General features: G+C 40.4%; 1 protein-coding gene across 1 annotated transcript; it reads left to right on the forward strand.

Moving 5' to 3' along the window:
* The first annotated feature begins 18924 nt into the window (after window positions 1-18924).
* Window positions 18925-20392, forward strand: LOC105480915 (uncharacterized). The gene has a single exon (XM_071097878.1). The coding sequence runs from the start codon at window positions 19126-19128 to the stop codon at window positions 19807-19809; it is 684 nt and encodes a 227-aa protein (XP_070953979.1). The 5' UTR covers window positions 18925-19125; the 3' UTR covers window positions 19810-20392.
* The last annotated feature ends 2650 nt before the right edge of the window (window positions 20393-23042 follow it).

Here is a 23042-nt window from a genome sequence, read left to right on the forward strand (position 1 = left end):
CACTAGTCCTCCTTTTCAATCTAGCTAAATTAATCAGTGTAGGAGGCAGCAAGACTTATACAGGTGAGCAGAAAAGTCATCTTTAACATGAACAATAGGAATGTAGGAGGAACTAGGCAAGAATGGATTAGTAATGAAGTATGGGCTAAAGAATGTGAAGTCAAGGGCAATTAGAAAAGAAGTGTTAGTTTCACAGAAAATTAAGTAGTTTGAAGAAGGGGGAAGACAGCTGAAGTTTATTGGTGTTTTTATGTGTCAGGCACTGTGCTGGGTACTTTTGCATTCATTTCCTCATTTAATGCCTAGAAGAAGCCTATGAAATGTCTCCACAGCCCATGGATTCTCCCTCCCATCCCCAGCCTACAGCATAGCGATGCTTCTCAGGGAAAAAGAGGAGGATACCAGAAAATGAAGTGGTGGAAAATTTGGAAAGAAATATAGGGTGGTAACTGAGGATCTTGAACTGAGGGCAATTTGCTGATATCAGTCTTTAGGGAAACATGAGGCAAGAGAATGGGCATTCTGGCTGCTAACCGTCATGGCTCAGGGAGTGGGTGGGCCCTGGGATCGGGGAGGGTAGGACTTCCCCTAGGCTGGACCGGAGTGTGTGTGGAGGCCAGGCTAAAGTTCTGATGCTAGGATGATCTATTTGGCCTGTGAGGCACTGTTGGACCCAACATGCTGAAACCCACCCACCTCTTTGTATAAGCTCTCCAAAATTTAGGGGAGGACTAGTTCTAGGCAGAACACATGGCACAACGGACTGAATTCTTTCTAACATAGACTCTATGGATTATTAATGATGCATAGAACTCTGTGTGTGTGTGGCATGTGTTGACGGAGTTGAGTCTCCAAAGAGCTTCACTGTGGAGGTGGAGGTTTGGTGCAGCAACCACAACTAAGCAAGACACTTAAGAAGAGGATACTGTGTATTCCCTATTCCCCTTGCCCTCTTCATGAAGCATCCGAAGAAAACAGTGCCTATGCTATTCGGCCATGGGAATGTATGTCCCAACTGGACACGGCCTTGATGTTACGCCTCCTCAGAGATAAAGTAGTATGTCCCTATCAGTTACCAAAGCCCCATAGCCCACGCTGCCTAAGGCAACAATTGAGCAAAGCAGAGCTTTTTGTGTTCTGATCTTTTGATAGTGGCTATAAGACCTGCTTCCTTAGACTGAAGAGACACCTTGCAGGTATTTGGGATCACCCTAGGTGGGAAGATAGACCTGCTCCTGATAGGGAATGTCTTAGTCAGTTTGGGCTGCTACAATACAATATCATAGACTGGGTATCTCATAAACAGTAGAAACGTATTTAGCACAGTTCTGGAGACTGGGAAGCCCAAGATCAAGCAGAGTCAGATTCTGTTGAGGGCCCATTTCCTGGTTCATAGATGGTGTTTTCTCCCTGTGTCCTCACAGCTGTGTCCTCATGTCTGAAGGGGAAAGACAGCTCTCTGGAACTTCTTTTATAAGGGCACTAAACTCGTGAGCTCTCAAATCTAACCAGCCCAAAGACCCCACCTCCTAATTACATCACATTGGTGATTAGGTTTCAACATGCAAGTTTTTGAAGACAAATATGCAGACTGTAGCAGGTAAAGTGGGAGACTGAAGTTGTTTCATTTGAATATTAAGAAAAATATATATCTTAAGCTAGCAAAGTTGGATGTGTCAGCTGTCCAAATAACAAGGCCCTTTTCCTTGGTTGCAAATCAGGAACTGTCTCATGAGTAATTCTTTTCCTGTTGGGGGGTGGTGATGGGCACAGAGGGTAAATGATAAATAAATTCTGTGTGCCAGTGTTGAAGGGTGTACATTTGTGGTTGAGATCTGTCAAATAGTCATTTTATATCCCTGTAGCACCCAGCACATAATTCAGTAAGCAGTTCAATTTGGAATTATTTTAAAGATTTTTAGCAGTTTTACCAGGAAGGACAAGAAGTATGTTCTATGTAAATATTTGATGATACGCAGATGAATGGGTGAATAGGTAGAGGGATGGATGGACATGTGAATCGATGGACGGATGGGTGGGTGGGTGAATGGAAAGATGGAGGGATGGATTTATGGAAGGATGGATGGATAGGTAGGTGGGTGGATGAAGTGATGGATGGGTGCGTGTGTGGGTGGATGAAAGGATAGATGGGTGGATGTGTAGGTGGATGGAAGGATGGATGCATGGGTGTGTGGGTGAATGGAAGGATGGAGGGATGGATTTGCGGGTGTATGGAAGGATGGATGGATGGGTGTGTGGGTGGATGGAAGGATGGAGGGATGGATTTGCGGGTGTATGGAAGGGTGGATGGATGGGTGTGTGGGTGGATGGAAGGATGATGGACAGATGGGTGAGTGGGTGAAGGGATGGATGGGTGGGCCTGTGGGTGGATTGGAGGAAGACAATGTCATTAAAATTTCTGAGACTGATTATAAGCAGCCGAACCAGACACAACCAGATTATTGTGTGTGTTTGACTGCCAGCAATCTGTTTATACCGTTCTATGTTGATAGCACTTCTACCTTGTGGGTTTCTCCTTGTGGGGTATTACCGGGATTATGAAACTTGAAAATATTGGCATAGTGCCTATCAGCTGGAGGTGAGGGAGTGCAGACCACAGGCCTGAGCTTTGCCTGACCAGGGCTAAATTCAGCTTTTCCAATCACTTCCCCAGCCACTGTTGCCTTGTTGCTCTGAGCTGCAGTTTCCTTATCTACCAGAAGAGATGAGAACCACTATATCACAGAGTGGGTGTAAGAATTGAAAAAGACAGTAGTAGCAATTGTGGTTAATATTTAAAGAAAGAGGACTCTTACTGTGTGCCAGGAATTACTTCATGCTCTTTGTATATCCCAACCCACAACAATACGACGAGAAAGCTATTGTTACAGCCCTCATTGTGCAGAGGAGAAACTGAGGCACGGAGAGGTTAAGAGACTTGACTAAGGCCTCCGGCCAATAGCCCAGATCTGGGCTTCAAACCCAGACAGGCTGTTTCCAGGGTGTGTGCATTTAGCCCTTTAGCTATGCACCCCTGGGCTGTATAGAGTGCTTGGCAAGTGGTATGCCCCTGGCATGTGGTGGACCTTCAGTAAAGGGCAGTTCCTTTTCTCTTGGTTCACTAGTTGCCCTGATCTGGCAATGGTGGCCTGTCCCCTGTGGCCAGAGCTGACAGGAGCCTGGAGAGATAGCTGGTGAATTCACTCTTGGCCAGCCATGCAAAGCCCTTCAATAAGGACTTTTCTTTTGATGCTTTAATCCTAGTTCTTAAAAAGTGAAAGACATGGATTTCAAGACCCTTAAGAATAAAATGAATGTTTTTTACCTCAGCCCAGGACTTGTTAAAGAATGAGAAGCAAATCTACTCCCAAATGTGTTTCAAGACAGTTCTTTAAACTCCTTTGCAATTTTGGTGCATAGATACTTTAGAATACAATAATAAGAAAAGTGTTTTTTTGAAAGAATGCCAAGGGCTACATTCTCTACTGTTCTTATTTGTTCTGTGCAAAAGGGTGAGATAATGAGGTGGTGGTCAACTTTAGATTCTTTTCTACTGTAATTTAGGTTGATGTATTAACATGAGCAGATTACTTAGCCATTTGGAGTCAGAAACAGAAGGTGTATATCAATCCAGGCAGGTGCAAAGTTCCTACAGTGAAATGGGCAGTGTATCCCTGTGATTAGAACCACTGTCTCAGGAGGTTGAATATAAACCTTGCTTCTACTCCTTGCTGTGTGATCCCAGGTTAGTCATTTCCCCTCCCTAAGCCTCAACCCATGAACCTGAAAAATGTCAATGGTTTTGTAGACAGTGGCTGTGATGATTAAACAACATAACATTGTATTACTGTAAATCTGAAGTGCTGGATAAATGTGAAGGATAGTACTCATTTTTGGAAGGCATGGGGTCCCGGTCACACAGACTAGATTTGAGTCTCAGCTCAGGTACTTCCTTGCTGAACCTTGGTTTTCTCTTCTTCAAAATTAGGACAGAAATACTGACATAACAGGATCTTTTTTTTTTTTTTGATCCAATGAGATGAATACATTAATGTGCATGCTCACTAAATTTTAGCAATTGTAGTCTGATGATGACCTCTGGCTCAGAAGCAATGCTACAAAGGTTAGGACACAGATAGAAATAAAGAAATGGCTTACGTCATTGACTGATTGCAATTAAGTGTTCTTTTCATTTCCTCTTGTGTGTGTGTGGATGTGTTTACATTTTTTTGTGTGCGTATGTGTGTGCTTTAGCATGGTTAAGGGCCCATTTCCATGGTGAGAACGGGGATGAGTCACAGAGTCAATTTAGTCTTTACAACAGTTGAAAGCACGATGGAGCACATTCTCCTTCTGGAGGCCACACCCCACCCTTGGCTGACTGGCCTAATTCTCTGCAATCCAATTATCATAGGCACTTGCTGGGCAGTCCAGCAGCTCACCTAGAAAGAGTGGTGTTCATTGTGGGTGGGAGGGATATGGTTTTTGTGTGATAGGGCACTTCTCTAATATAGGATGTTCACGTCTGTAGTTCCCACTGGGCTGAATGTTGGCTGGCAGCAGAATGTGGAAGTACTTTATGCTCCTTTTCTTTCTTCCATTCAAGGGGAAGTCATTTGAATATTCTTTCATGGGCCATGTGCACATCGCACCACACCTGGAGTATTGCACACCTTCCTCATAGGTTGGCTAAACTCCAGTCTCATTCCATTCATTTATCTTTCACATTACAGTCACATCCACAGTTTATAGAACCCATCTCATCATGTCACTCCTCTGCCAGAAACCTTTCCCTGGGTCACCATCACCCTCAGGATAGAGTCCTGGCTGCTTTGCATGGTATGGGACTTTTCCTGAATTGACCTCCACTTGTCTCTTCAGGCATGTTCCTGCATTCCCTGCTGTGCTATGATGATTTGTGTACAAATTTGCTTATCCCATTAGCTAATGTGCAACTCATGAGGAAAAACTAACTCCTCTCTGGGCATAGATGGGGCTCAAATAAATGTTTTTTAGACACAGTTCAGCCTAGTGTTTAAGAATTCAACTTTGGAGTCAGTTTGACTCTTGGATTCACCACTTTATTGATCTATAACTTAGGTCGGAGGCTAAGATGGTTAAGTCTTAGTTACTCCCTCTGTAGGAAGAGGCAATGGTGCTTATCTCATACGAATGTTGTAAGTATTAGATGAAAGAATGCAGCAAAGGGCTTGGTGGAGAGACTGGCATGTATTAAGAACTTAACAGATATTAGCTTTTATTATTGATAAATGTTTGTTAGAACCATGCAAGAGCATAGTCTATGAAAAAAACAGAATTATAAAAGGGACACTGAGCAATGGTTTTTTGATTCTGGAAACCACCTGGGACACAGGATTCAAGATGGTCTTTTGTGGAGAAAGTGTTAATGATGGTGATGGGAATTGTTGGGAAACTTTGCTGTCTGATAATGTAATGGAGTACATTTAGCTGCAAGTAAGAGACAACCAAACTCAAATGGGCATAACCAATTGGAAGAAGGTTAAGTGGCTTATTTACCATACAGTGAAGAGGTTGGATGGGCTCCAGTGTTGGTTTGATTCAGATGTGCAACAATATCATCAAGGATCCAGGGTCTTTTTCTCTGCGTGTTTCCTCTCTGCCATGCCAGCCTCATCTCAAGACCATATCCCTTTCCTGTTGCAGTTTTCAGAGGGCTCTCAAAATCTTCTGGGACTTGTCAAGGGAGAGGGACAAGGTTGTTCCTAGAAATTCCCTCAGAAGACTAAAACCTTACTCTTCTAAAACCACCAGCTAACATCTCTTTCAATCTAATTGGCCCTGAATTAATCCAGTGCCCATCAATGAACAAATGGATCGTGGTCAGGGAATGAGGTTATGCAAATTGGCTTGACTTTAGCCATTGGCCCCATCTCCAGACCAAGACATGTGCTCTGTAGAGGTGGGGATAGAAAACCCAAGTATGGAGAGGAGGGACAGGATGCAAGGAATTAAATTATTTTCTGAACTTCTCGAAGAATCAGCAGGTCTCACTGTTCCTGTGCAGATTTCACAGAATGGAAGACGTATCTTTGTACTTTTATTGCCTTTTCATCTAGGTGTTTTAAAAACTGCATTCTTATATCTTTTGTTCTGTAGTCACCACCAACAGTGCAATGAAAGAATTATAATAATTATGTTTTCAGGCCAGGTGCAGTGGCTCAAGCCTGTAATCCCAGCACTTTGGGAGGGTGAGGTGGGCAGATCACCTGAGGTCAGGAGTCTGAGACCAGCCTGGCCAACATGGTGAAACCTCATCTCTACTAAAAATAAAAAAAATTTAAAAAAACCTAGCTGGTTGTGGTGGTGTGTGCCTGTAATCACAGCTACTGGGGAGGCTAAGGCAGGAATCACTTTAACCTGGGAGGCGGAGGTTGTAATGAGCCGAGATGGCGCCACTGCACTCCAGCCTAGGTGACAGAATGAGACTCTGTCTCAAAAAAAAAAAAAAAAAAAAAAAAAAAAAAAAAATAGGTTTTCATTTCATTTTTTTGGTGTGCCTACTATTTGCACTGCTAGATGCTGTCCATATTTTAGCTTTCATTCTCTGAAGATGTTCTTTTTAATAACTCTGATATAAGTGTTACTAGATCCTTTTTATAGATTGAAGAAACAAACTGGAGCTCAGAGAGGTCAGTGTAAATTTTTCAAATTCACACAGAAATTAGTGGCAGACCCAGGATCTGATTCAGGTCTGTCTGATTCTAAAGCCCACATTTGTTCCAACACTCCATGCCAGCTTCTTATTCTAGAAGCAAGTCAGACTTCCATTTGAAAATGGATGCACAAACTTCATAATCTCTTCTTTTCTTCCTGGAAATCATCCAAAGCAATAAGGAGAACAGAAAACAAAAATTCAAACTCCTTTTTCAGTGAAGCTAGGAGACAGACTGAAAAATATTTGGTAAGAGCTGCCAAGAGCACCCAGGAGCTGTGCAAGAGGGAGGAGCCAACAGCAGAGGAGCGAGGTCAGTAAAGCATTGGACCAAAAAAATTATAAAAAACGTTTTGAAGCTGGGGGAACCACTCTGAAGAGAAAAAACTATGTCATTTAATTAAAAAAGAGAGTGAAGAAATAGAATACACTGAGAGGTGGAAGAAGTCCCCCTAAGCTTGGTCAGGTTCAGAGAAGTGAGGAGGCTGGATGTATCAGTCAGCTTTAGCTAGGTAACAAAGACACCCAAACTCAATAAACATTTGTTCTTGCTCATGCATCTTTAAGGTGGCTGGGGTTAATGTATGTAGGCTGTTCTAAGCTAGGTTTGACCCTAGTTTGAAGGTTGAGTGCTGTTTTTTTCCACAGGTAACTCAACCTTCTCAAATCAATGGCTACCTGAGTCATGTTCTTCTCATGATGAAAAGCAAGAGTCAAGAGGATAAACTCAACTGCATGAACATATGTCATGCTTTTGATCATGGCATACTCACTAATGGCAGCTTAGCCAAGAATCATGCCTTTGATCATGAGATACTCACTAATAGCTCATTAGCTAAAGCAAGTTGCATGACCAAGTCCAAAGTTAAGGGGAAGAAAAGTACAATCCATCCACCAGAAGGCAGTGGCAAAGATGTAGATATATGGTGTTACTACAGGGAGAAAAGAAGGGAGAATGGGAATTTAATCTTCCACACCAGGTTACATGTAGAAGAATTATGTTAGACAATCCATGTTTAAGAGAAGCAGCCTCACTTTGTAGCAAGTGAGGAGAAGAGAGCCTCTGAGTTGTGAAAGCTGACTTGATTATAATTCCACCCTGGCCTCTCTCCATCTATAGCAAATACATGGCTCATGAAATCCTAATGCATTTAACAATAAGTGATAAAAAAAAATACACTAGTGCTGCATTTTTAAGAAGATACTATGAAAAAAAGGAGGAAGGGAACAGCAAAATTTATGAATAAAAATGTTCAGTAGTAAAATGGCCTTGGAACAGATTAGAATTGTGAACAAACACTCTACTATGAATTAAACATCATAATGAAGCAATAATCTCTAAAAATAACCATTATGTAATACCTCAGAGATGGGATTGCAGGGCAGCAGAAGATGAAATGTGATCTGGCAAAACTCAGAGAAGAAGGGGAAGAAAAATAGAACCATGATAAAAACGAAGACAATATTTGAAAGAGCGTAAGTGTTAATAAACACTACAAAAAGATAATGACATAGAAAATAGAAATGAGAAGTGTGAACAAAATAAAATGTAAACAGAAAGAGTTAAAGAGGAATAGATAGTGATAGATTTAGTGCACAGGCAAAGGACATTAAATATATGCATAACTGGCATTCCCAAAGAAGACAACAAAACACAAAACAGAGCAAATATTAAAGGTATAAATCAAAAAAGCATTCCTAAAATAAAATAACACTTGAATCTACACATTGCCAAGAATACATTGTGTGCCCGAGAAAGGTGACTCTGAATGGTCAATGCTGAGACATTTCCTAGAAAAATTAGTGGACTGTGAATATAAAGATTCCTAGTATTATACCTCATATAGGACTTTATTTCCTTCGTCCCCAGCTGGCTTCCGATTTCTCTAGAACAACATTTAATTCCAAACTACAGTAGAACAACACTTACTATTTAAGGAAAGAGAGCATGAATCAATGATTTTATACCCAGTCAAAAATTTCTTTAAATAGAAAGGTTAAAAAAATACAATTTTAAAAACACAAGAACTCAGAGAATGTGTTCCCATGAGCCTTCCTTGAGGAAAATAAAAATGACAACTTTCAACCAACCAACCATTTTTCAAGAAACTATATACAAGGGCTGGAGGTTAGCATTATACATATTTGATAGAAGAACTAAGACTAATATTAATGGGGGTATTCAACTGGCAGGACAAAAGGTGAATGTTATATATTGTAACACATTATAGAAATGATAGACCTTACCCAAACTGGGTGAAGAAAAGGTAAAAAAAAAATAGATGGAGAAAAAAATAATATTGAAGATTTCGTGTAATGGCTGAGAGTAAAAACATATCATTTAAAATTGACTAAATAGTAGCAATACAAACCATAATAGCCAGGTTTTGCTATGTAACAATCGACCTCAAGAAGCTAGTGGTTTACGAGAACATCACATCATTGTTGTTGATGTGTTCTTTGTCTGAGGTTTGGGCTGATTAGAAATGATATTGTCAGGTAACCCTGCCTGAGGCTGTAGGCCATCTGGGCTTGGTTCCAGGCCATGGACGGGGTTTAGATATCTACCTGTATTAGCTCGGGACCCAGGTGAAAGGGCAGCAGATACCCAGAGGAAATCTTCTCATAGCATACCACAAGAGCATAAGCAACCAAGCCAACCAGTAAAGAACATTTCATGCCTCTGCTCATGCTGCATCTGCAAAAATTTCACTGGTACAAATATAAATATTAAAATGTAAATATTAAAAAATATAATAGTAACTAACATTTGCTAATAAAGAACACATAAATAAGTAAAAACATAGAGGACTAAGAAAATAGAGGACTGTTCCCTGGTAGCTGTGAATTTGTTATGTTACATGGTGAGGATGGCAGATGGAATTTAGGTTCCTGATCAGCCAATCTTAAATAGGAGGTTACCCTGGATTATCTGTGGGCCTGATGCCATCACGAAGGTTTCTTAAAGAGGCAGAGGGAAGATTTAAGTCTAGAAAAGAAGGTCAGAGTGACGCCGTCCGAGGAGGATTCAACCCACCATTGCTGGCTTTGAAGATGGAGAAAGGGACTGTAAGTCAAGAAATGTAGACAGCCTCTGGAAGCTGGAAAAAAATAAGGAAACAGATTCTCCCCTAGAAGCTCCAGAAGGAACACAACCAGGTCAGCACTTTGGTTTTAGCCTAGTGAGACACATTTCAGACTTCCGACCTCCAGAACTGTAAGATAATACGTTCCTGTTGTTTTAAGCCATTAAGTCTGTGATAATTTGTTATAGCCGCAATAGGAAATTCATATACTTACCTATGAATGAAAGAATAAATTCTGGATGGGTCACCAAAGAAAACTACCATTATGATATTTGTAAGACACATATATGAAATTGAGGAATTCAGTAAGCTGAGAAACAAAAAATGAACAAAGAGTATAATTCTCAATGAAGAACTAAATAAAAGTATCAGCATTGATCAAAGTGAAAACTACAAGAATCACCTAAAGAAAAAAACAGATACATAACAGATATATAGTAATATTAAGAATTTTAATTCAACTTTCTTAGTCAATTACAAACCAAGTAGATCTAAACAGTATAATCAATTAGTAATATAGATATAGTTAGCATAAAGGAAACTTTTTACCTTGAAAATAAAGAATAGAGTTCTTTTTAAAACATGTACCTATGGAAGAAGTGCAAAACTTGACCACATATTAGTCCACAAAGAAAGTCCCAATACATTTCCAAAGGTAGATATGGTACAGGAAAATTTCTTAGTTTTAATGCAGTAGAAGTAGGAATTAAATATAAAATCGGAAAAAACCCTCATCTCTTCGAAGTAAACAAACAAAACTCTTTTAAGTCAGGGCAAAGAAAAAAAATTTCAACCAAAATTAGATTATATGAAGGAAATGATAAATGAATTCTACATATCAGAACCTATAAATGGTGTTCAGGGGAAAATTCACAGCTTAAAAGATTTATATTAAGAAGTGAAAAGGGGTAACACAAATGAAGCTACAACCGTAAGAAGTTACAATAGAAATTTAAAAAAAGAAAACAAATGGAGCAAAAATAAGATCACAAAATGGGGGTGGGGGTGGATATTACTATAGATTCCATACAGATTAAAAGGTAATAAGAGAATACTAGGAACAACTGCATGTACATACATTTGGCAATTTACATAAAATAAATTTGTTGAAAGACACAAACTACCAAAAGTCACCGAAGAAAAAAGTAGAAAACCTGAATTGTCCTAAATCTATTTTCAAAATTGAATTTGTAGTGAAAATCCTTCCAAGAAAGAATTTTCAGGCCCAGACGATCTCACTGGTGAGTCCTACAAAGCATTTACAAAAGAAATAATGCCAGTTTTACATAACTTCTTCCAGAAAAGAGAAGAGGAAGGAACATTTCCCAACTCACTTTATGAGTTTTACATCATCCTGATTCCAAAACCAGACAAAAATAATAATGGGAAAAGAAAAGTATGGGCCAATATTGTTCATGAACATTGTTGTAAAAGTTCTCAGGAAAACTCAAAAAAAACCTCAGCAACATATGAAATGAATAATATACCATGAGTAACTGGGGTTTATTGCTGTGATGAAAGACTGGTTCAATAGTTGAGCCCAATCAATGTAATTCACCATGTCAACTGAGTAAAGAAAAAAAACCTAGATGATTATTTTTGATTGATGCAGAAAAACCATTTAAAAATACACCATCATTTGTGATTAAAAAATCTTAGTGAGGTAGGAATAGAAGGGAACTACCTTATCCTGATAAGGGGCAGATAACATACTTAATGACTGAATGCTTTCCTCTAAGATTAGGAATAAGGCAATAATGTCCATTCTCGTTCTCTCCTGTAATAGTGGATTAAAGCAAGATAGAGAAATAAAAGGCATATAGATTAGAAAGGAAGAAATAAAACCTGCTAGAACTATGTAAGTGAACTTAGCAAGTTTGCATATTCAAAGTCAGCACATGAAAATCAATTATATTTTTATATACTAACAATGAGAAATGATATTACAAAATTCAGAAAGACAGAAATAAATGGAGAGACATGCCCTGCTCATGGGCTGGAACCTTCAATAGAGTTAATCATGACAGTTCTCTGTATATTGATCTATGAATTTAATGCTAGTCCAATCAAAATTGCAACAGGATTTTTAAAAATAGATATAGACATACTTATTATAAAATATATATGGCAAGAAGAAGAATCTAGAATAGCTACAAAAATTTTGACAAAGAAGAATGAAGTTGCATTTTAAGATTAACTATAAAACTATAATAATCAAACAGTATGGTATTGGTGAGGGCATACTCACATAGGTCAATGAAACAGAGTAGAGACTTCAGAAACAGTGTTTGGAATAGAGAGTTTAAAAACCAATCAATATGGCCAATTAATTTTTGATAAAAATGCAAAAGCAATTCAATGGAGGATAGTTTTTCAGCAAATGGCATCAGAACCATTGGATATTCATTTGCAGAAAAATGAAGCTTGATCTAAACCTCATACCTTATTGACAAATTATCTCAAAATAAATTATAAATATAAATGTAAAATATAAAAACTCTAACAACTTTAGAAGAAAACATAGGAGAAGATCTATATGACTTTAGGTTAAGCAAATAATTTTTAGATATGACACCAAAAGCATAATCTATGAAACAAAATGATAAGTTGAACTTAATCAAAATTTAAAACTTTTCCCTTTTTTAATTATACTTTAAGTTCTAGGGTACATGGGCACAATGTGCAGGTTTGTTACATATGTATACATGTGCCATGTTGGTTTGCTGCACCCATTAGCTCGTCATTTACATTAGGTATTTCTCCTAATGTAATCCCTCCACTACCCCCCAACCCCATGGCAGGCTCCTGTGTGTGACGTTCCCCTCCCTATGTCCAAGTGTTTTCATTGTTCAATTCCCACCTATGAGTGAGAACATGGGTGTTTGGTTTTCTGTCCTTGTGATAGTTTGCTCATAGTGATGGCTTCCGGCTGCATCCATGTCCCTACAAAGGACGTGAACTCATCCTTTTTTATGGCTGCGTAGTATTCCATGGTGTATATGTGCCACATTTTCTTAATCCAGGCTATCATTGATGAACAGTTGGGTTGGTTCCAAGTCTTTGCTATTGTGAATAGTGCCACAGTAAACATACATGTGCATGTGTCTTTATAGTAGCATGATTTATAATCCTTTGGCTATATACCCAGTAATGGGATGGCTGGGTCAAATGATATTTCTAGTTCTAGATCCTTGAGGAATCGCCACACTCTCTTCCACAATGGTTGAACTAGTTTACAGTCCCACCAACAGTGTAAAAGCATTCCTATTTCTCCATATCCTCTCCAGCACCTGTTGTGTCCTGACTTTTTAATGATCGCCATTCTAACTGGTGTGAGATGGTATCTCATTGTGGTTTTGATTTGCATTTCTCTGATGACCAGTGATGACGAGCATTTTTTCATGTGTCTGTTGGCTGCATAAATGTCTTCTTTTGAGAAGTGTCTGTTCATATCCTTTGCCCACTCTTCGATGGGGCTAATTTAAAACTTTTCTGAGTGAAATACACTGTTACGAGAATGAGAAAAAAAGCTATAGACTGGGGGAAAACATTTTCAAGACACATATTTGACAAACAGCTTGTATCCAGAATATGCAAAGGACATTCCAAACTCAGTAGAAGGAAACAAATAACTCAATAAAAACATGGACAAAACATTTGAAGACACTTCTTTAACAAGCATATACACATGGCAATAAGCACATGAAAAGATGTTCAACATCATTAGCCATTAAGAAAATATAAATTAAAACTGTGATGAGATACACCGACATGCCCACTGGAATGACTAAAATTAAAAGCAGAAAAAATCTGGCAATACCAAACACTGACAAGTGTGTGGAATAGCTGGGGCTCTCCTACATTCCTGGTGGAAATGTAAAATGGTACAGCCACTGAAAAAATAGTTTGACAGTTTCTTATAAAGCAAAGCATACACTATCAATAAAAACCAAGCAATTCACTCCCAGGGTATTTACCCTAGATAAAATTACTGTGCTCACACAAAACTCTCTACACAGATGTTTATAGCAGCTCTACTCATAATCACCTCAAACTGGAAACCACCCAAATGTTCTTTAACAGGTGAATGGATAAACAAACTGGTACAGCTATCCAATAGAATATTATTCAGCTATTAAAAGGAACAGACTATTGATACAGGCAACAATATAGACAAATTGCAAATGCATTAGACTGAGTGAAAGAAGCCGGTCTCAAAATGTTACATACTTTATGATTTCATTTATATGGCATTCTGAAGAAGCAAAACTGTAGGGACAGAGAACAGATCAGTGGTTGTCAGTGGTTAGGAATTGGGAAATGGAGTGATTACAAAGGGCCAGCTTAAGGAAATTTGGGGAGTAATGGAAGTTTTGAAAGAGCTACTTTTCCATCCATTAGAAAAAATGCTATGAGGTTTCTAGGGAAATTTTACCAAACGATTAAGGAACAGACATTCTTTACAGTGGACAACCTGGCAGACAACACAACAAATGATCAAAGTTAACATCACTTGTAATGAGGCAAACATACACGTGCCTCCTGATAAAATGCACAGAACATCATTTCTGTGGTATTTGTGACTAAAAATGCGTGGCCTGAATCTAGTCATGACAAAATACAATTGAGAGATGTTACATAAAATAAATAGCCCACATCCTTCAAAAATATCGGGCTTAAGAAAGAAAAAGACTGGTAAATTGCTCCGGATTAAAAGAGACTAGAGGAACATGACAACTAAATGGTGTGTGATGCTGTATTGGATTCTGAACCAGAAAAAATATTTTTCTAGAAAAGATATTATTGGGAAAACTAATAAAATATGAATAAGGCCTATGGATTAGATGATAATATTGTATCTGTTAATTTCCCGATTTTGATAATTGTATTGTGGTTACATAAGGCTATGTCCTTGTTTTTAGGAAATATACACTAAAGAATTCAGGGTTAAAAAATATATCTACAACTTACTGTCAAGCACTTCAGAAAAATATGTATATCCCTCCAGGGAATCTAGGTATGTAGCAATTTTTGTAGTTTTAAAATAATTTTTTTTCCGAAAATCTGTAATTCTTCAAAACAAAATGTTAAGTAATAAACAACCGATAATTCTAATTTTGTTTAAATTTATCTGGAGCAAAAGAAAAGGAATATATTTTTCCAATTTCTTTTACATAATGAGAATAACTTTAATAAAGCCTGATAAATATAGAGATGAACAAAAAACTGTAGACCACTGTCACTTATGAATACCAATAGAACATTCTAAAAATCACGCTGGCAATCCCAGAACTTTGGGAGGCCAAGGCGGGCGGATCACTTGAGGTCAGGAGTTCACGACCAGCTTGGCCAACATGGTGAAGCCCTTTCTCTACTAAAAATACAAAAATTAGCCAGGCATTGTGGCCTGTGCCTGTAATCCCAGCTACTTGGGAGGCTGAAGCAGGAAAATTGCTTGAACCCAGGAGACAGAAGTGCGGTGAGCCAAGATCATGCTACTGCACTCCAGCTGGGTGACAGAGTAAGACTTCATCTCAAAAAAAAAAAAAAAAGGGCAGCACAGCAAAAGAAACCATCAACAGAGTAAACAGACTATAGAATGGGAGAAAATTTCTGCAAACTATGCATCCAACAAAGATCTAATATCCCGCATCTATAATAAACTTAAACAAATTTACAAGAAAAAAAAAACCCTATAAAAAAGTGGGCAAAGGACATGAACAGACACTTTTCAAAAGAAGACATATGTGCAGCCAACAATCATATGAAAAAAAAACCTCCCGAGGTGGGTGGATCCCTTGAGGACAGGAGTTTGAGACCAGCCTGGCCCATATAGCGAAACATCATCTCTACTAAAAATACAAAAAATTAGCCGGGTGTGGTGATGTGCCCCTGTAATCGCAGCTACTTGGGAGGTTGGGGCAGGAGAATCCCTTGAACCCAGGAGCTGAAGGTTGCAGTGAGCCGAGATCATGCCACTGCACTCTAGCCTGGGTGACACAGTGAGATTCCGTCAAAAAAAAAAAAAAAAGCTTAACATCACTGATTATGGGAGAAATGCAAGTCAAAACTACAATGAGATACCATCTCATACCAATCAGAATGGCTGTTATTAAAAAGTCCAAAAAATAACAGATGCTGACAACGTTGTGGAGAAAAAAGAACGCTTATGCACTGTTGGTGGGTGTGTAAATTTGTTCAATCATTGTGGGAGACAATGTGATGATTTCTCAAAGACCTAAAGACAGACATACCATTTGACTCAGCAATCCCAAATCATTCTATTAAAATGCACATGTATGTTCATTGCAACACTATTAACAATAGCAAAGACATGGAATCAATCTAAATGCCCTTCAGTGACAGGCTGGATAAAGAAAATATGGCACATATACACCATGGGATACTATGCAGCCATAAAAAGAATGAGATAATGTCCTTTTCAGGGACATGGATGGAGCTGGAGGCCATTATCCTTAGCAAAGTAACACAGGAACAGAAAACCAAATACTGTATGTTCTCACTTATATGTGGGAGCTAAATGATGAGAACACATGGACACTTAGAGGGGAACAACACACACTGGGGCCTATTGGAAGGTGGAGGGTGGGAGGAGGGAGAGGATCAGGAAAAATAACTAATGGGTACTAGGCTTAATATCTAGGTGATGAAATAATTTGTACAACAACCCCGCCATGGCACAAGTTTCCCTATGTAACAAACCTGCATATGTACATTTGAACTTAAAATAAAAGTTAAAGAAATAAAGTTACACATTTCCTTCTGAGCACAGTTTTAGCTGTGACCCAGCACCATGTGATATTTTCATTACCATTCAGCCCAAGACAATTTCTAATGGCTATTTTTGATTTATTCCTTGACCAATGGGTGTTTTAGTTGCTCAATGTCCAAACATTCTGGTTAAAAAATTGTGTTGTTACTGATAGCTAGCTTAATTTCACTGTGGTTAGAGAACATACTCAGAATAATTTTAGTCATTTAGAATTTGTGGAGATTTGCTTTACGGCCCAGTATATGGCTAGTCTTGGTAAATAATCAATGTATACTTAAAAAGCAAGTATTTTCCATGGTTGGGTGTAGTGTTCTATATATGTAAGCTGCATCGAATTTGTTAATTGTATTGGTTGTTTAGATAGTCTATATCTTCATGACAGTTAATTTTATGTGCCGACTTGACTGGGCTAAGGGATATCCAGATAGCTGGAAAACACTATTTCTGACATGCGTGTGATAGTGTTCCTGGAGGAGATTAGCATTTGACTCCATAGACACAGTAAAGAAGATCACCCTCACCAATGTGGGTGGACATCATCCAATACACTGAGGCCAAAATAGAAGAAAAAGTGGAAGGAGAGTGAATTTTCTCTCCCTGTCAGAACTGGGACATCCATCTCCTCTTGCCTTTGAATGTCAGCATTCCTGGTTCTCAGACCTGGTTTTCTGGACTTGGACCTGACAGATCATGAGCCTTATAATTACATGAGCCAATCTCCCATAATAAATCTCTTTTCATATACCTATCTATCTATCTATCTATATATATTACGTGGTTCTCTTTCCCTGAAGAACTGGAATACAATCTTTATGCCTTTTTTGTGCATTTTTTGTTCTATTGGTTACTGAGTGAGAGGTATCTAAGTTTCCTTCCTTATTCGAAGTAGTACCTATACAAATGTACCTCTTTTAAAAAAATTTTTGAGATGGAGTCTCGCTTTATCACCCAGACCAGAGTGCAGTGGCGCAATCTCGGCTCACTGCAACCTCTGCTTCCCGGGTTCAAGCGATTCTCCTGCCTCAACCTCCTGAGTAGCTGGGACTACAAGTGTGCACTACCATGCCCAGCTAACTTTTTGTATTTTTAGTAGAGATGGGGTTTTACAATGTTGGTCAAGCTGGTCTTGAACTCTTGAGCTCAGGTAATCTGCCTGCCTCGGTCTCCCAAAGTGCTGGGATTATAGGCATGAGCCAGCATGCCCAGCCCTACAAATGTATCTTAAACATTTCATTTTATTTAATACCATGTCAATATACATTTAGTTGCTAATCTTTGGACATGGGGCCAATGTTTTTCCTTTGAGTATGGGTCCTCTCAAGATGGTTTCAGCCCAGGTATTCTCATGAGTCCACTTGACTGAAGAACACACTCATTCTTGTCCTGCCGAGCAGTGAGCGTGTGGGCTTCACTTGGGCCCCTCTCTATACTGCCAGCTCTCTCCAGTCCACCTGTCTCATGCATAAGTAGCCACCTTCAGGACAGGCAACCAGCAGGTGCTTCCTATGGTGCCATCTTCTCCAACTCGGATGTCTTAGTTCATTTGTGTTGCTATAAAGTAATACCTAAAAGACTGGGTAATTTATAAAGAAAACAGGTTTATTTGACTCACAGTTCTGCAGGCTGTACAAGAAGCATGGCTCCAGTATGTGCTTCTGGTGAGGGCTTCAGGAAGCTTTCACTTACGTTGGAAGGTGGAGAGCCAAGGTGTGCAGAGATCTCATGGTGAGAGAGGAAACAAAGGAGAGTGGGAAGGTGTCAGGTCTTTTAAACAAGCAGCTCTTGGGGGGAACTAATAGAGTGAGAATTGAGAATTGACTCATAACCATGAGGATGAGACCAAGACATTCATGAGAGCTCCATCCCCATGAGCCAAACATCTTCCACAAGGCCCCACCTCCAACATTGGGGATAAAATTCCAACATGAGATTTGGAAGGACACGCATCCAAACCACAGGACCAGAAATGCATGTTTATTAATCTAAGCTACTTGGCTGGTTCTAAACTTCCGGTTCCATCAGAATCACCAGGAAGGCCCATTAAGCCATAGACTGCAGGGCCCTGCCCTCAGAGTTTCAGATTTTATTGGCTGGGATGAAGCTCAATACTTTGCATTTCTAATAATTCCCAAGTGGCGCTGATGTTGCTGATGCAGGGGCCACATTTTGGGAGTCGCTCATTTAGCCAATCGTCTTAATTTCACCAAGGACCTGTGATAGACCGCTTACTGCTGAGCAGTGTGCTGGGGGCTGAGGGGTCAGGGTGGGATTCTGGGGGAGTTTTCCTCACTCTTAAAAGGTTTTACAGAATAGCGGTTCACCACTTTTCCACCTCTGGATGTGGCTGTAAATGTGGCAGCAGGGGAACCATTGGGGGGAGACATGGCCCGTGTGCTGAAGATGGTGGGGGTGGCGGAAGATGCAGGGCGCTGGAGTCTTAGAGGATAAGGACGTTCAGCTGGTGAATGAACCAATCCCGAGATGCCTCACCTCTGGGCCTTGCATTCTTGAGCGAATACCTCCTGGTTATTTAACTTTTTGATGGGTCTTCCATGACTTGCATTCTCACGGGAGTGGTTACAGAAACCAAACCCCGGCCATCTTCCTGGGCCTCTGTGGACCTCGAGGCTTGGGTAGGACTGTCTCCTTCTCCCTGTAGTGTTGCCCGGGATGCACCATGTCTCCCAAGTTTCACTGTTCCTCGACTCACCTGCCTGGAGTCCACCTGCTGCTGCTTTGTGTATTCACCTGCCTTTGCTCCTCTCCCCCCTGCAAATCTCAGCCCCCTCACTTTTTTTCCCACCAGAAATACATGCCAGTGGAACACTTCGGGCGTGTGTGTTGAATTTCTTGAAGATTTGCAGGTTGACAGGAAGTCTCAGTGTGTCCCGTGTGGACTCCCGTCCCGCTGGCTCTGCCTCAGCCTCTCTCTTCCACCCCTCTCCAGGAACACCCACACCAAGGGTCTCACCTTCTACCCAAAGCACTTCTTAAGGTATTTTCCCCACACAATGACCTTCCCCTTCCTAAGAGGAATTGGGGTGATAAAGGGTGTGAATGTTCCTTTATCACCTGTGACTGTGGGTCTCAGACCATGTGAACATTTGGGGCAAAGTTATCCCGGAAGCCTTGGGAGGTGCAAACTCCTCCAAAGAAGAGGAAGGTTGGTGTTGCCATGCTGTGTTCTAAGATGGTCTTTCTCTGGAGGTTTAGGGGTTCCCCCAAAAGCCCAATGATTCCACCTGTCATGACTGAGGAGGAGGCGGTGCTCAGATAAGAGGCTTGAAATAGGTGGAGAGGGAATCACCTCTCCTGGAGCTAGACCATGCATTCTTAATGGGGTGACAGCATTTCCAAGGGAGCAAATATTGGTTCTCAGGCAGGGGAGGGCAAAAGTTCTCACGTTTTTTATGCATAAAGCACAGATAGGCATTGCTGCATAAAAAGATTATCACATCTGTGGTATTACAATTGTATGGGTGCACAAATAAGAAAATAATGTCTGAAAAGGCTCCTAGTGGGGGTTGATAATTTTTTTAAAAGGCTGAGAAGCACTGACGCAGATGAGCTTCTGCCTTGGGGCAGCCTCAGCAGGCACCATCCAGTTGCTTGGGCCACATATCTAGGTCTCCTCCATTGCTCCTTTCCTCCAATAGGTTTCAAAGCCTCCAAAAATATATCCCCAACTATTCAAGGATCTGCTCGAATAGTGGCAACAGAAATGTTATTACCTGTAAAGCCTAAAATATTTACCATATAGCCTTTCGTTGAAACAGTTTGTGAACCCCGGCTGTAAATTATGAGCTACTTATGGCAAAGGACGGGTCTTAGGCCAGGTGTGGTGGCTCACACCTATAATCCCCATACTTCGGGAGGCCAAGGTGGGAGAATTGCTTGAGTCTAAGAGTTTGAGACCAGCCTGGGCAACATAGTGAGAGCCTATCCCTATTAAAAAAAAAAAAAAAAAAAAAAAAAAAAAAAAAAAAAAAAAAAAAAAAAGATGGGTCTTACTGAACTCTGGAGCTCAGCCCAGATACTGGTGAACAGAAGTCAGCAAGTGTTGAAAGAGGAATAGCTGAGTGGATGAGCAATGAATACAGTGCAAGCTCATTTGGTAGAAGGTGCACCTGCACAGTGTGAGAACCAGAAAGCCATGGAGTTTTATTCTAAAAGCAGAGTCCACAGTTCAAGTTTAAATCCAGCAACACTACGTTTCCCTCTGCTCCTGCCCTCATTTCTGTTATGCCATATTTGAATAAGACAGAGCTTTTTCTTATGAGGCTCAGATGACTAAAAATGAATTCTCTAAGTACTGTTCTCCTTTGGGAATCTTGAGCAGAGTCTATGGCGGTGAGGAAAAAAAATCCCTGGTTTAACGATGATCCTCGGAAAGGGGAAGTGTTTGCTTCATAATGAAAAATTCCATGTGTTGCAGACTCATCTGGGGCTGTCCAGCTGGATTTAATTATGACTTTGCTGTGAAGAACTTGTTACTGGGCTTTTTTAGACCTATAAAACTTTACAGCACCAAAAATTACAGTCATAGCTGCTAACAAGAGTTGAATGCTTGCTGTATTCAAGTTCTTGGCCAGCGGCTGACATGCATTACAAAAATCCTGAGGCTCAGAGAGGGAAGTGACCTGCTCAAGTTCACACAACTGTCAAGTGGTAGGGCAGGGATTTGACAAGATCTGATGGACTGCATATTCTCTGTTCTTTTTACTCAATCAGGAGATTAATCATAGTAATAAAATAATACTAGTTGACTGTTAGGATACAGAGTCTATAGACCAGGCTCTTTTAGAATGAACAAAGAGAATAAGGAAGTTTCCTTAATCTAGGGGATGGGATTCCAGGATTTTAATGAAGTAAGAAGGAAATGAATTGGCTTTTAGGGTAGTGCCTCATGCATGAGCGTCACACTCGAAGGCTGGTCTTCATGCCACCTGTCCCATCTGGATGGCAATTGGCCATCTTGCTTTCCTCCCCCTCTGTCCTACCACCCTACTGGTCATAGCCTGACCACTGCTCTGTCCCCACCAGGTCGCCCCTGGTTATCTTCCAACTGCCTCTCTTCCTTCAATTCTCACTGCTCCTGACCAAGCTCAGGCTGGAAACTTGGCCTCTCTCCTCCACCACCTCAAGTGCTTTGAAATTCTGTCTCACAGAAAGTCATCAATTCCACTCTTGGCTCTATCACCACTTTGCTTTATCACATGTTATTCTGCTGCCCAGTGACCATTCCCTGCTCTGGTGACAGCATGGTGTGTGCTTTTGGAGAGCTGCTACTCTCTAGCACTTATCCAGGGTGTTTGGGTGGCTCCGATGCTGTCTCAAACTCCAGGGCTGAGTCCAGGCCTGTCTGGTCAGCCTCTGTCTATAGTGACAGAGGTTCATGGATGGAGACATGACCCAAGACAGATCACGGGGACTCAGTTCTGGGACTTTTGTTGCAGCTGTTGGAAAACTTCTCTTTTGTACATTGGAGCTTCCTGAAGCATCAGTGACATAAACCTGAATCTAAATAAAGTCAGCCTAGAGGAAAACAGAGCTGAGAAGTGGAGAGAGCCACCATGATCCAGTGATTCCTGAGGCTAAGATACTCCCTGCATTTCCAAATACCAGAACCAATAAATCCCGTCACCTCGGTTTAACTGGGTTTCTGTCCATTTATTAGTTGTGACTAATGAGGAAATGGAATGGCATTCTCTCTCTCTATTTCAGTTTCTTCAAAAAGAAAAAAAAATATGGTTCTTTGTCCAATGAGTTACAATGTTGAAGCTGTAAAATTAAAACTAAAATAATTTTGCAAAATTATTTAATCAAAATTTATGTTCTCTATAACTGCTATATAAATGTATTATAATACATATTCTCATGTATGAACCAAGTTATAGATGTATTTATAGGTTAACATATATGAATATTAGGCCCCTGGAATTGTAATAGACAGGTGAGTAAGCTTGTTCTAATCACAAGGAGCCCTTTCTCCAACGTGGCAACACAGGGAAATCAGCAAGTACTTTCCGATGTAATGGGTGCTGTGATGGAGGTGGGGTGAGGGGGGAGGGTGTCTGAACTAGACAGGCGTGATAGTGGAGAAAGGGGATGGAAGGCTATCTATGTGAACAAGAGGGATGGAAGACTATCTGAAGGATGAGGAAGAAAAGAAAAGAAATCCATTCAAGTGAGAACGGCTTGCATACTGCACCATGTGGCTGAAACCAGGCAAGCCCACCAGTGCATCTGGAGCCTACAGTGACTATAGCAGTTACCAGGCAGCCCCTGACAACGACGTTCCCTGGTCCACTGCCTGAGCTACAGAGAGACAGAAGGATACGCTTTAACAGCTCTCCATTGTCAAGATGATGCTCTCTTGCAACACTGGATTTTGAGAATATCCGCCCCTAACGGTGCAAATTCACCAAAAGCCCAGCCTGAGAATGTATGTCTGTCTGACACATAGATG

Source organism: Macaca nemestrina, chromosome 6 (genome assembly GCF_043159975.1).
Source record: "Macaca nemestrina isolate mMacNem1 chromosome 6, mMacNem.hap1, whole genome shotgun sequence".
Classification (NCBI taxonomy): Eukaryota; Metazoa; Chordata; class Mammalia; order Primates; family Cercopithecidae; genus Macaca; species Macaca nemestrina.